This window comes from Plectropomus leopardus, chromosome 2 (assembly GCF_008729295.1).
Source record: "Plectropomus leopardus isolate mb chromosome 2, YSFRI_Pleo_2.0, whole genome shotgun sequence".
NCBI classification, from domain to species: Eukaryota; Metazoa; Chordata; class Actinopteri; order Perciformes; family Serranidae; genus Plectropomus; species Plectropomus leopardus.
The window spans coordinates 37,654,802-37,668,734 of record NC_056464.1 but is presented as its reverse complement, the minus strand read 5'-3'; the positions used below and the strand labels follow the sequence as shown (position 1 = coordinate 37,668,734).

At 37.7% G+C, this 13,933-nt stretch overlaps 1 protein-coding gene across 5 annotated transcripts in view; it reads left to right on the top strand.

Annotated features, from left to right (window-relative positions):
- Nucleotides 1–13,933, top strand: part of chd6 (chromodomain helicase DNA binding protein 6) — a 119,593-nt gene that overhangs the window by 20,750 nt on the left and 84,910 nt on the right. For all 5 annotated transcript variants that reach the window (XM_042510233.1, XM_042510223.1, XM_042510241.1 and 2 more), the window contains exon 2: nt 6,211–6,260. In XM_042510233.1, coding sequence (XP_042366167.1) covers nt 6,231–6,260 — 30 coding nt within the window. In that variant the 5' untranslated portion in view covers nt 6,211–6,230. The remainder of the gene's footprint in view (nt 1–6,210; nt 6,261–13,933) is intronic.

The following is a 13,933-nucleotide window of genomic DNA, read 5'->3' as shown; positions in this document are numbered from 1 at the left end:
TAAAATGATTAATAGCATAGAAGTTTGACAGAAGCTGAAGTCAGATCCTGCAGTCAGGAGAGGTTGGCCTATTATCAGCACAATGTGCTTAAATTTACCTGAAGTTTGTTTAAGATGAAGCTTTTAATGTTTATATAATGCTGGAAAGTTTATATAAATGAGAATAAATGTTATGTTTATTACACTCCAACACACCATGGGGGCAAAAAACAAACCACATAAAAAAGAAAAATCAAAATAATCGTTTATTAATCGTAATAAAAGTAAAATGTTCAATTAATCGTGATATTGATTTTAGGTATGAGGTTTGGACCTTTGCTGGGAGGAAATTTTAGTAACTGGACCTCTTTGAATTTTAGTAGAATAAGCTCCTCCAGTTTGTGATGCCTGTTCTACAGTATATTTGTCATGTTCAATGTCTGACAGAAAATTAATATTTAAAACCAAAATTTACAATTTACTTATGATATCTTCATATCTCATGTTTAAATCATGATAAGACTTTATTCCAACAAGAAGTCATTTTCAAACTTTCTGACTGTGATAAATGGGGTCATTTTTGTTTAAAAGTTGCCTTTCAAACTCATTAAAGGCACGTTTTCTTAAAAAAAATCACCAACAAATTTCAAGAAAATAAAACAAAAATACAACTTTTTTTCAGTTTTTTTTCTTCAAATATCGGCAACAATTTTAGAGAGAAACTATCTCCATTTTTAATTTTTATTAAAGAGAGACATTTTTGAAGAAAAAACTGCCAAAATGTATTCAAAATCATCAAAAATTGAAAAAAGAAAAACATGCCTATGAAGTCATTAAAATCAGCATTTAAATAAATACAAATACAGCCATTTAAAGTTGTATGCCCCTCCCCGAAGCAAAAAACATCTCCCTCCCCAGTGCTTAAAAAAATTCTTTGACATGTCTTCCCTTTTTTGCACCCCCCTCATAAATAACAAACAGTCCCTAAGTTATATTCAAATATTCTGTTCTAATCCTGTTCTGAATTCACTGTTTTTAAATTGATTTTGAAAAACCTGTTTTTTGGTAATAAAATAGAACTGATGAGGAGTATCGCTGGTTGTTGAATGTATTTTCTTGAAAACTTAAAGTCCTAGAAATGTATTGGTTAAAAAGTGTTATGAACCTTGTAAAAGGTCATTTTAACCAGAATCAGTTGTACCTAATTTCTAATGTGTGTCTGTGTGTTCTGTGTCTGTGTGTGTTTGTGTGTGTGTGTGTGTGTGTGTGTGTGTGTGTGTGTGCGCGTGTGTGTGTGTGTCTCTGTGTGTGTGTGCATGCGTGTGTGTGTGTCTCTGTGTGTCTCTGTGTGTGTGTGTGTGTGTGTGTGTGTGTCTCTGTGTGTGTGTGCATGCGTGTGTGTGTGTCTCTGTGTGTGTGTGTGTGTGTGTGTGTGTGTGTGTGTGTGTGTGTGTGTGTGACTGTAGCTCTCAGAGACTGTGTGTTGTCTCGCTCTGAGGTGGTGGTGTGCAGGTGATATAGGCCAGTGGAGACAGGTGTGTGTGTGTGTGTGTGTGTGTGTGTGTGTGAGAGTAGCTGTCAAGTTGAGTGGTCTAAAAATGGGAACCTGCCAGACGAGACAAGTCTGACACATGTAACTCAAATGTATATTGGGAACTGGATTACAGCTTTCCTGCTTCACTTTTTTGGATGTTGCAGCTTGTTGTAGCTTATTTTTCTGAGCTATAGTAGCTGGAAGGAAACAAGTATTGTTTTCTGAAAAATGGCTCCAAAAGTAATTAACTGCAGTAAATATGCAGGAATTTATGACACATTTGTGTCCTGAATGTGGCAACACTTTATTTTAGATGTAATTACTTGTATTTATTAGCAGGTGTTAATTACTTTTCAAAAATCTGTTTAATTTTATTCATTTTATTTTTCTAGAATTTTAGGACCTTTCTAAGATTTCAGGACTTTTCTTGGACTTTGAACATTTTAAGATTTTAGGACATTTCGAGGACTTTAGGATTATTTTTTTTTTTACATTTCTAGGATTTTAGGACGTTACGTTCTTAGCTAGGACCTCTGTCGGGGGTTTGTGGGGGATCCTCCACTGACACCTTTTTTTAATAATCAAGCTCTATTTTAAAGCTGTTTTATGCACTCTGACACCCTTTTTATACTAAAAGTGCAAAATCAATTCTCAGTTTGAATCACTTCATATTCATTGTGAACTAAAAATGGTTGGGGGGGCCACCCGATACTCTATGGGGGGCCAGATTTGGTCCCCAGGCTGTAAGTTGAGTATTACTGTTATACATGCATTATAATTAAATCACTGGTTAAAATAGTCTTAAAAAAATCAAACAACAGCAGTTATAATGATTTGCCTTTTTATAGCTTAATCACAAAACTGTTATATTGCATGATGTAATGCTTTTGACTTGCTGTATTTTTTCTGCCAAACACTCGGTGGAGATTTGGAAAAGCTCAGACTCAGTGCAGTGCAGCAATCCTCCTGCAAACCTGGAGGGTTACAGTTTTCACTGATGATGAAAAAGTGTCTTTTATTTTCATGGAATTGCAAAAGTTAGATCAAACGGATTGAAACAGACTAAAGACTGACTCACTCAGGATTATTTCTGATGTAGTTAGAGCTCACACGCTGAGGAAAATGAGTGTTTGAAGGCTGAAGGTGTAAATGCGTAGAGACTGACGGTGACATTGGTACAATAAGACTTAAGTTAAGATGTTAAAACTGACAGTGTGCTGGGATTTAATTTACATTCATTTTTTTTCATTTAATGGACAATAAAGCTTTGAGGTAGGTTGTTTGCTACATCTTACATCAGCACTGCATTGTACTCACGGGAAACCCTCAAGTCCTGCAGTGCAGATCTTTGTGGGCGACCATGCTTGTGAATCAAAGGATGTGTAAACAGAAGCGTCTCGGGTTTGAATCCAGCGATGAACATTTTTCTGATGTCCTTCCACGCCTTCCCATCTCTAATTTTAACTTTCACAGTTGAGAATCCCTCCCAAAACGTGTCTTTTTCAGCTAAAATGTGATATTTTAGAGCTTTTCTAACCTTGCGCTGAACTAAAAAACAACCGTGTGTCATCAGAACTGAAAATAATCTCTGAGGTGGGCAGAGGCTGCCGTTGACTCACATCTGAGAGTCAAAACCCAACTTTTTCTTTAATCAGCAGGTGATGGGAACTCATTAATTTGAATAAAGAGAGAGAAACATCCTCACACACTTTGAGATTTGTTGGAAGAATATAAATAAATCTGGGTTACACACAAAATTAAGAGTAAATACGGCAGCATGAAGGTGTCGGCAATAAAGGTAGACCATTATCTTGTATTCTGGCTTTTTCCTGAAATCTAACAGATTTTGGGAAATGTCCATATGGTTATCAAAATTCTGCACTATAAATCAGTACTGTTCTGTGGTTAGATGACAGGAGATATTAAGGAAGACATATCTGCTAAAAGTCTTTACAGCAGCTTCCAAAAAGCATCGACTGGATAAAATAATGGACATGGCTCCATCGGTTTGTGGTCTCCTGTTTTGAAGCCTTGACTTCGGCATTTTGCCGTGTACCGTCTTAGATTTTGGAGCCTGAAGTGACCATATTTTGAAAAGAGGTTGGAACTCATTCTAACGCAGTGATACTGAAGTTATGGCTTGTGGGCCAAATCTGGCCCCTGATAGGTTGCTGGTGGCCCCTCAACCATTTTCTAATTCACAATAAAAATGTTTTGGTAACTTTTTGTGTACATGAGTGAATAAAACGGCATCTAAATAGAGCTTGTTTATCAGCTTTCTTTCCCCTGTCGTGAGGGGGGGTCTAGTCGATGTGAGGGCCTAAGGACAGACGGAGCCCTTAGGCAGATTGTGATTTGTGATAATTGGCTTTACAATAAAATAGACTTGACTTGATTATCAAGAAAAGTGCCAGTGGAAGATCCCCTGCGTCCTCCATCAGAGGCCCTTGCTAAGCCCCTAATGTCCTAAAATTCTAGAAACATCCTAAAATCTGAGAAATGTCCTAAAATGTCCTTAAATCCTAGAAACATGTATGGGGCTGCTGTGATGGGCCCCTGTCCTCTTGTCATTTTGCAAAAGTGGCCCTCAAGCAAAGCAAGTGAAGCACTGATCCTCTCTGTGGGCGTCAAGGCTGATCAGTGATCAGTAATCATTACAAAACTGCAAGATTTTGGGAAGCCAGTCAATGCATGTAAGTGAAAATGTGCAATTTCAGTGCTGAAACACACACTGAACTTGTGCTCTGCTGCCAGCTAGTTAACATATTTCTTTAGATTCTTTGGTGGGAAGTTTCCAGCAGGCTGAGATCAGTGGCGGCCATGCGTACTGTACATGCTTGCTTTTGTTGTTTGGAGATCTGGTTGCCAGATTGCTTTGTGTAGAAAGATGTTCATGTACCACCCGCCCCTCACAGTTTCTGCACTCAGGACGGGAAACAGAAACAGCTGAAGGATCCAGACTGATAATGACCATTTTGATAAAGCATCAGCGGTCATTGGCTGCTTTGGTTGAACATAAAACACGTTTGAAATATTCGCTGCGTCTCGGAGAAAGTGATTTTCTGTCTGTTGGTGCGTCTACATGAAACAAGTGCAGAATTAAGTGCCAGAAAAGAGTTCACACTTGTCAAATCCTCTCATGTGAACACAGCATCACATTGGTGGCCTTTAGTAAAACAACGGCAACTGTCAACACCGATGTGCGTGCTTTCGAAAATACACTTCCTGTGTCAAATGTTTCCTCCGCAGCCGATTTTCTTATCACTTTATACAGATGCTTTCATGATGGAATACAAAGCTTTTGTTGACTTGTTATGTATTGTAAGGATTTGACTTAGTTGTAAGCTTTGTGTGTGTGTGTGTGTGTGTGTGTGTGTGTGTGTGTGTGTGTGTGAGAGTTTTTGTTTACATTTTCATCCTCTTGGTTTTCATATATTGATGAAACGGAGTCATTCAGTTCATTTCTGAGACAACTGCACTTTTCCTTTTTTTTGTTGCTGAAATTGAAACATTTTTAACTTTTATTGCATCTGATCACACATGCAGGATTTTCCTTAAAAAAAAAAACAATGCATACACTTAAACGAGGGTAATCCCTTGCAACCATTAATAACAATATCCAGGCCTGGAAAAGTTTTGGGAAACTAGATGTACCCTGAACGTTTTGGAAAAGTTATGGAAATCTGTTTCACAAACCTGTATAATAACACACAATATGTCCAGGGAATGTCAGAAATTTTAAATCCTATGATAATTTCTAAAGTGGGTCATTTTTGGTGAAAACTTGTGAAAGTTGTGCTTTATTTAAAAATCCCCAAAACATAAAAAAAAAAAAAAAAAAAAAAAATCCCCAAAATGTTATCTTTAAAAAAATACCAAAAATATTTTGAGAAAAATTATACTGCCAAAATGTTTTCTTCAAAAATCACCCCAAATTAAAAAATAGTCTTAACACTTTCTTCAAAAATTGCGAAAATTAATTTAAAAAAAAAATTGTCCTGAAAAAAAAAAAAATACAAAACGTGTTCTTCAAAAATCGTGTTTTGGATATCGGCAGTCAGCATTTTGACTGGTTCCGATATTTCATTTTTTAGCCAATGTCTGCTGATAACACTGACGTGCCAATATTATGGTGCATCCTTACAATGAACACTCTGCTGCTTCATTTGTGCTCAGAGTACTCTCTGCACTCTGAGAGTTTCAGGCAATAAATAGCCAAACAGTATGTTCCAATAGCACTCCTAATGAATGATCCAGCTCCAGAATATAAAATCAATCGTGGCGGCAGATGTTTTTGTTGTAGCATGCTGCCACAAATAGATAAATGTGTGGGAAATCTGAACTGGAATTTAAAAGAAAACGTTTTTCCTGGAAAACATTTGTCTGAGCAAACAGTGTTTTCATTTGGGTTAGAAAGGTTAACTGTTGTGAATAAACTGTAAATTTGCTGACTTACAGCATAATTTCTTTTGGGATTTCAGTATTTCCCACGTTTTGGCATTTTATCATCATTTGTAATGGGTCTGTGTTGTATGAAGTTGGTCCAACATGTTAGAATTGTTTGAATCACCTTAATTTCTTTCTCAGAATTCAACTCTGCAAAAGTTTACTCAGCCACACTGCTGGATGTCATAGAAGCTGTTTGTTTTGTGTACGTTCCTGGAAGTAATACAAATGTTGTCTTTCTTTGTCAACAGATGCAGTGAAGGGATAGAAGATGAAAATACACAAGAAGGACAAGCAGCAGGTTTGTGTCTCTCTCTCTCTCTCTCACACACACACACACACACACACACACACACACACACAAACACATGCACACATTAGAAAAGTGGGTCATTTAAAATAACCTTTATGCACACAGCGGCTTTAATACTAAATTATACATGATTTTATTTTAACTTCAATCTTGAGTATGTTTAGCGTGTAAATTTTGGACATATTCCCAAACCCTCAGATGCTGGTGTAAGTGTGTTCTGTGTTACTGTTTACACGCATGAATGGAGGCTCCTGTAATCTAAGACACTGCTAAGACAAATGATCTCAGCTCTAGAGAACGGCTGCACTCTCCAGGCAACTGGCATTGACAGGAAGTGGCAATGCTAAGAATTTGACTGGAGAAAAAGTTTATTTGTGCTTCTCAGATTCGCAGAGTTTAGTAATTTTACCCCCCCTCCCAACTCTAACAAAAGCATGACAGAAAACATCATAGCGGCGATACTCAATTTATGGCCTGTAGGCCAAATCAGGCCCCTGATAGGGTTCTCAGTGGCCCCCCAATCATTTTCTAATTCATAGTAAAATAAAGTGATTCACTCTGGTGATTTTTTTGTACTTTTAGTACACATAATGTGCCAGAGTGCAAAAAACAGAATCAAACTAGAGCTTGTTTATGCAAAAAAGTGCCAGTGGAGGATCCCCTGCACCCCACGACAGAGGTCCTAGTGTTGTAAAATCCCAGAAATCTCCTGCAATCCTAGGAAAGTCCTAAACTTCTAGAAATGTCCTGAAATCCTGGAAATGTCCTAAATCCCAGAAATGTCCTAAAATCCAAGAAACATGATAAAATCCTAGAGATGTGCTAAAAACCTAAAAATTTCATAAAATTCTACAAATGTCCGTAAATGTGTGAAAAGTGCTAAAATCCTAGAGACATTCTAAAATTTTTAGAAATGTCCTACATTCTAGAAAAGCCCTAAAATCCTACAAATGTTCTTAAATCCTAGAAACGTCCTAAAATACTATAAACATCCTAAAATCATAGAAATGCCCCAAAGTCCTAGAAACATGTGCGACTGGCCCCTGGCCTCTAGTAATTCTGCAAAAGTGGCTCTGAAGCAAAGCAAGTTGAATATAACTGCATTCGAGGATGACAGCACCTGGTTAAAATATTTATATATATTGTGAATATTATGATTGTTTACATTCTGATGCAGTCTGCAGGACTCCCGTTAGCTGCTGTGTTGAAGTATCTGGGCACTACCTCACTGAAATGTCTGAAACCACACAAACTCTAAAATTATTGTAGTACTTTTTATCCATCTGTGAAGAACAATCTCTTCAAAGTATCCGCACTCTTATGTAAAAAGAGAGATCTCAATTAAGATTGCGGGTCTGTGGTTGTTGATCCATTCAGTAATCTTCAAGTGAAATTGTATAATCTGGTGATTTGTTTCCAAATGTAGCCCTCCGCGACACAGGAAGCGTTCTTGTTTCCAGTTCCAGTTAACATCTGGCTGTGCCTGGAATCACTCCATGTCTGCTACTGAGTGCACTGTTTACTTCACACCCTTTGATTAGACCATTTCTTATCTGATTACACTTAAATACTCACACAAAAAAACAAAAATGTGCACAAAAGGCTTCGTCCTTATTTTCCTTGTAGATTTCTTTGAGCCTCATGAAGCAACATTCTCTTACGTTTCTATTTTCTCTCAATTTTCTGGTAAAAGAAAATATAAGAAAAGTCAACTCCAGATGCACCAAACGCTCTTAACCATCCAAATCTGCTCGGACCAGGTGTGCTCAGTGATGAATCCCACTTGATCATAAGTCACCTGTCAGCACAGGTATCGCCCCGTAAATACTGTATAAGGTCAGGTTTGTGCCGTGTGCACAGACTCTGGGGAGATGCCACCAAAACGCTTATAAAAGGATGATTACGAGTTTCTGCAGTAGAGATATTGATGTAGACTTGAACTTAAACAAAGTAAATGTGATTTCAGGTAAATGTATTGAAGTATTAAAAGTAAAAGTACACATGCAAAAAGGTTTTTAGAAAATTAATAAATCAAAATAATTAAAATAAGTGGGAATCTTGAAATGTTTTTGTGTGAAAAATGACCTATTAATGACCGATTAGAAACATAGTTGCCAATCAGTTTTCTAATTAATCGACTAAATATTTAGCTGTTCTTGTATATTTTTATTTGATTTGTGTGCAAAAACCCTAATTTGTAAAGGAGTGGCTCTGTTAATAAGCATAGTATTTTACTAATGCAAAACTGGATTTAGCACAGTGGTAGGCTGCTTTCAAAATTGCCAGAATGTGTCATTATGACCAGTTCAGCCAATTCTCATCAAATCAAACAGATTTAAGCTTGTACCCCAACAAACTAACCCAAATCTAATGGGGAAAAGGTCTTTTTGGGCCCCATGGCATCAAATGATGTGTTAATTCCACTTTTGGCCACTAAAAAAAATGGCTTCAAAGCCCAACGCTGTTAATGGGAGCCTGGTGTTAATGTTGGGGGCATTATGGGATACACACACAGGGACACACAGACAATAATATGCATATGCAGGTGGACCACTTACCACAACAAAAAACAGAGAAGCTCGGATAACAGCAAAAACAGGTGGCATGGCCTCGTTCTCTGTTTAGGATGCTATTTATCCACTGCATCTTTACACAACAAATAGTTGTTTTCTGCTGTATTTAAGCTCTAAATGTCACATGCATTAACTTCAGTCACAGTAAGTCTGAGATATTCAGTCGTCTTTTCTCTGCTGCTCCTCCTTACAGTCAACAGGGGGTTCATTCAGATATCTGATCAGTGTCCGTCTCGCTCACAGTGTTGTAGAATTGTTCTGTTGAAGGTATTTTAGTATTCCTCGTTGCATTTCGTTGATGGCCTGCTGTTTGTAATATTTATGAGTCAGGCTGAGCAGAGTGATGAGTCATGAGTTTTTGTAAGTTGGAGGTGACGCAGCAGTCTCTCGTCTGAGCACGAGGCCTCCATACTGCAGTGACAGGGTGCGAACACTGTCACCACAGGAAAGCATGATCGCTCACTCGTTAGCGTCGTTAGGCTTTTGTCCTCTAAATTAGTGGCCGTTTTTATTCTCTAAATCATGCAGCTATTTCTTATGTACACAAACCCAGTGAAATAGTCTATAGTCTATCTAATATGAAGGAAAAAAAGCGATAAATACATTTAAACAACAGTATAACCAACAGTGACAGGGGAATTCCTCCAAATTTTTTTTTGTGGATTTCTTTTAGTGGACAAAAATAAAACCAACTAAGAGTCTCCCTGAGGACATGTTATTCTAATGCACATTCTCTCTTAACAAGCTGCACATTTATACAAATGTTGCACATGATTTTTATTTATTAAATGTCTTGTGCAGGAATGCTCAACCTGCTTTGCTTGGGGGCCACTTTTGCAAAATGACAGGAGGTCAGGGGCCAGTCGCAGCAGTCCCATACATGTTTTAGGATTTAGGACATTTCTAGGACTTACGGATGTTTCTTTGATTTTGTGACATTTTTGGGATTTTGGCGAGTTTCTAGGACTTTTCGACATTTCATGGATTTTACAAGATAGATTTATTGGTCATTTTTTAAAAACATAGTTTTTTAAAAACATAGTTTAAAAAATGGAAATAAAATTTGTCTTAAATCCTGTTACATCTTTTTGGAGTGGAAGGAGGAGTCGATGAGTCCCACAGCCTGGGGAATGAGGCTGCTCCTCAGTCTGGCGGTTCGGCAGCGGATACATCTGTATCTTCTGCCAGATGGCAGCAAAGTGAACAGACTGTGGCTGGTGTGAGTGCTGTCTTTCAGGATCCTTTGGGCTCTGTCATTAGGACATTTCTAGGAATTTAGGACGTTTATAGGATTTTAGGACATTTATAGGATTTGAGGACGTTTATAGGACTTTAAGACATTAGGGGCTAAGCCAGGACCTCCGTCGTTGGGCGGGGGATCCTCCACTGGCACTTTTTTAGTAAACAAAATGTAGTTTGATGCTGTTTTTATGCTCTCTGGCACCATATGTCCACTTAAAGTACAAAAACAATTCCCAATGTAAATCTTTTTATGTTTTGGTGAATTAGAAAATTGTTGGGTGGGACACCCAGATTTGGTCCACGAGCCGTAAGTTGAGTATCATTGGTTTGGTGCATGACTTGACTGACTTTGCACATTGGTGAGATTTTTCAAGGATTGAAACATGATGAGTTTGGGTCCTGGCCAGTTTTTTAAAGCTGGTGTGCTTTTTCGGTCGAACTTGAGCAGCAGTGACGTTTCTTGAAAAGTATGTTGAATCTCTAAAAGCCCCATCAGAGCCACCTGCGGCTGTCTCTGATTCTGCCAAGAAGTATCGTCTGTATATTTTATTTTATTTGGTTGTCAAAGTGCTTTACCACACAAATGATAACTGTTCTGATTACTGCGGAAGAAAAAAACAAAAAGAAAACCACCCAGGCAGTTTTTGACAACCAAAAAAACAAACAAACGAAACAAGCTGGAAACTTGTATTTTTCCAGCTCTTCTCATGGTTGTGATTGTGCTGACTGTGTAAACATTCCTTGAGCCTGAACAAAAGTTGATCCTGGTTTAAGACCCAATCTGTCTGGTTTTGGATGCACCAAGACGAGTGGAAAATACTTGTATGTTAAATTCGATACGGCAAACAAATTGGATCCACTGTTGTTGGTAAACGTCTTTTAAGCCATGCTAACTGGCATATTTCAACACGTTTTGGACAGATTTCCATGATATTTTGTCAAAGTCTACTAACTTCTCATTTGATGCGGCAAGCAGGTCGACAAATTTGTTTTTTAGTGAAACATCTTCACAACGATTAGGTGGATTGTCATAAAATGTTGTGTTGACATTCATGGTGCCCAGAGGGTGAATTGTAACAATGTTTAGTTTTCATCCAGCGTCATCATAAGGTCAACATTTTAATATGTCCAATACATTGGTCTTACTGGAAGGTGATATATTGATTATACTTGATGTATTGTGGCCTGTTCTACGTGGCATGTATAAAATGACTATAATTCAGTTTCAGACAACTTTATTTATCCCAAAGGGCAATTCAGTTTTGCTGTCTACCAGACCATACATACATTTTAGCACACAACAGTCAAAAAAACCCCAAATAACGTAATAAAACACAACAAACAGCACAATAAACAGTATGTGACCAGGGGTGCTCATGGCACGTTGTCACCCTTCTGTGGCCCCTTTTAGTAATGAAGCATAATTAGACTTAAAGCCTTTCACGCCCTCAGTAAACATTTGAGATAAATAAACACTTCATGAGCATGTCCACCAAGGTGTATTGCACATTACATAATAAGTCTACATAACGGAAGCACTGAGTATATATTGTCACATTTGTTTTTCAGTTCAGTTATAACAGTTATAACACTTATACCTTATTTGATTTATAGAAGCAGGATTTTGTTTAGAAGTTTAGTATTTTGGTAATCTGCGGCAGTTCAGAGGAGATCTCAAAATAAGGGGTTTATGTTGTATATCCCAATGCAGCCTTAAAATGTTGTAATATTATTTATAGGTCACATCACTCAGCTCCAAGAAGTTGAGAAAATCAAGTAAAGAACGCCCAACTGAAAGTCTCACAAGAGAGATGCATTTGACTCCAAACGAACAAACAAAAAATAACTCATGTTTTGAAGATTAGCCACTTTTGCAGAAAGCAAACGCCAAACGAGTTGTCATGATAAGTAGCTTCAGTTGTGAATTGGAAATATACAAATGCATTATAGTAGAGCAGTTATCAGGAGCGAGGACAGAAACTAGAAAATGCGAAAGTGGGTTTTAAGTTAGCTCAATTCAACTTTATTTATAAAGCACCTTTTCTGCAAAATTGCAATACAAATAACGACTTTCAGAATAAACGCAGTGCAAAGGCAATATAATTAACAATACAACAAAATACTAACAAATACATTAAAATAAGATGAGATGGGGAAGAGGGATTATGATATTATGAAAATGCTAAGTTAAAAAGGTAAGATTTCTTTTAAAGGTGTTTCGTGGTCGTTGCGTCCTCGCCTCCTCTGGCAGGCTGCTCCAGAGGCGAAGACCATCGACACTAAACACTGCCTTCCCGTAGTTTTTAGTCCTCACCCGTGGAACGACTGAAAGACGTGTCAGAGGACCTGAGAGGTCTGGATGGAGATTACATGAAAACCATCTCTGATGAATATTCAGTTTTAATAAATCTCAGTTTGTGAATGAGGCACATTCTCATCAGCCTCAGCAGTGCTTTATGTCATCAGGACGTGTTATTATATTAACACAAACGCTAAGATGTTGAACACGGTAAACTTAAAATTCAATTCTCTTTGCTGAAACTTTCTTTAAGGTCGCCAGATTCTCTTAATTTATTCATACACGAGTTTTCTCATGTTGTTGGCGGCTGCATTTTTAATTAGTGTGCACATTTGAGTTGCGTAAAGCCGTTGGTAGAAGCTAGATCAATAATATATCAGGTAAAGTGAGTTTATATGAGCTCCTACTTCATTATAATGCTGGTTGTATTGATCATTTTCTCAATCAAATGAGCTTTATTATCTCAGCAGGGGAAAGTTAAAACAATTAAAGACCTACAGCGTCACATTAAAATGTTTAAGACAAAGTCATAACAAAGTATGCCAAAGGCAGAATCAGCATTGAAGAAAATCGGCATATTTTGGCTGAACTTTAGCAGAGTGCAGTTTGGTTTACAGTTTGTCTGCACAGAGCGGAGGTGATGAGATCTCCACTGATGCAGTGGTGGCGTGGCTGGTATCTCGTATACATTCAAGTGGCCATCAAGTTATCTGGTTATCTGCCCGTCACATCTGGGAACAACTGAGCGATAACGTCGTCACGGCAGAGCGAGAGGAACTGATGTCTGTCTGGAAACGTTTCGGGAAACAGGAACATTGTGATGTTGTTAATATACTCTCCTGGCATAAACGTGACTGTAGTGGCGTGTTTTTGGATAGAAATGGTTACAGCTTCTGATTTATGTTTAAAAAAACTGTTGCATCCATTTGGTCTCTTTGACAGCTTAATTCCTGGTTAATTTTGCTCGACTTTCTGTTGGTGTTTGTGATGCTTTGTGGGCTGTGATTGACATGTCTGACATAAATGCACAGGATATTGTGCCGGCTGTGTTGTGTTGGATTTGTTTTGGGAGGGTTACATTAATATGGATACATAAGTGGGATATTCATGATCTGAATTAGGGATGTCAGTTTTGGTTAATTTTACTCTCTGTGGCCTGACGTTCATTTACAAGTGACGAGTAGGTTTACATTTTTAAATACAAAAGCAAAATGATGTTGGTCTGGTGCTGCATTGACTTCCTTCCCCCTGCAGTGTTGCAAACTTGGTGACTTTGTTGCAATATTTACTAACTTTTCAGACACTCTTGGCGACATAATTTCTAAAAAGCGCCAAGCAAAGAATTTAGCAACATATTCAAATTATCAGGAAAAAGAGAGAAATATATTGTGATTCATTACCATAAATGCTCTAGGAGCCATTTAGCATGTTTGTTCATTTCATATTTTAATATAGTTTGGTATGTATAAACTAGAAATGAGGTATTTCTAAGCCACAGCGGAGGGGACAAATAACTATGAGCACAGGTGTGTTAAACTCTCACGTTC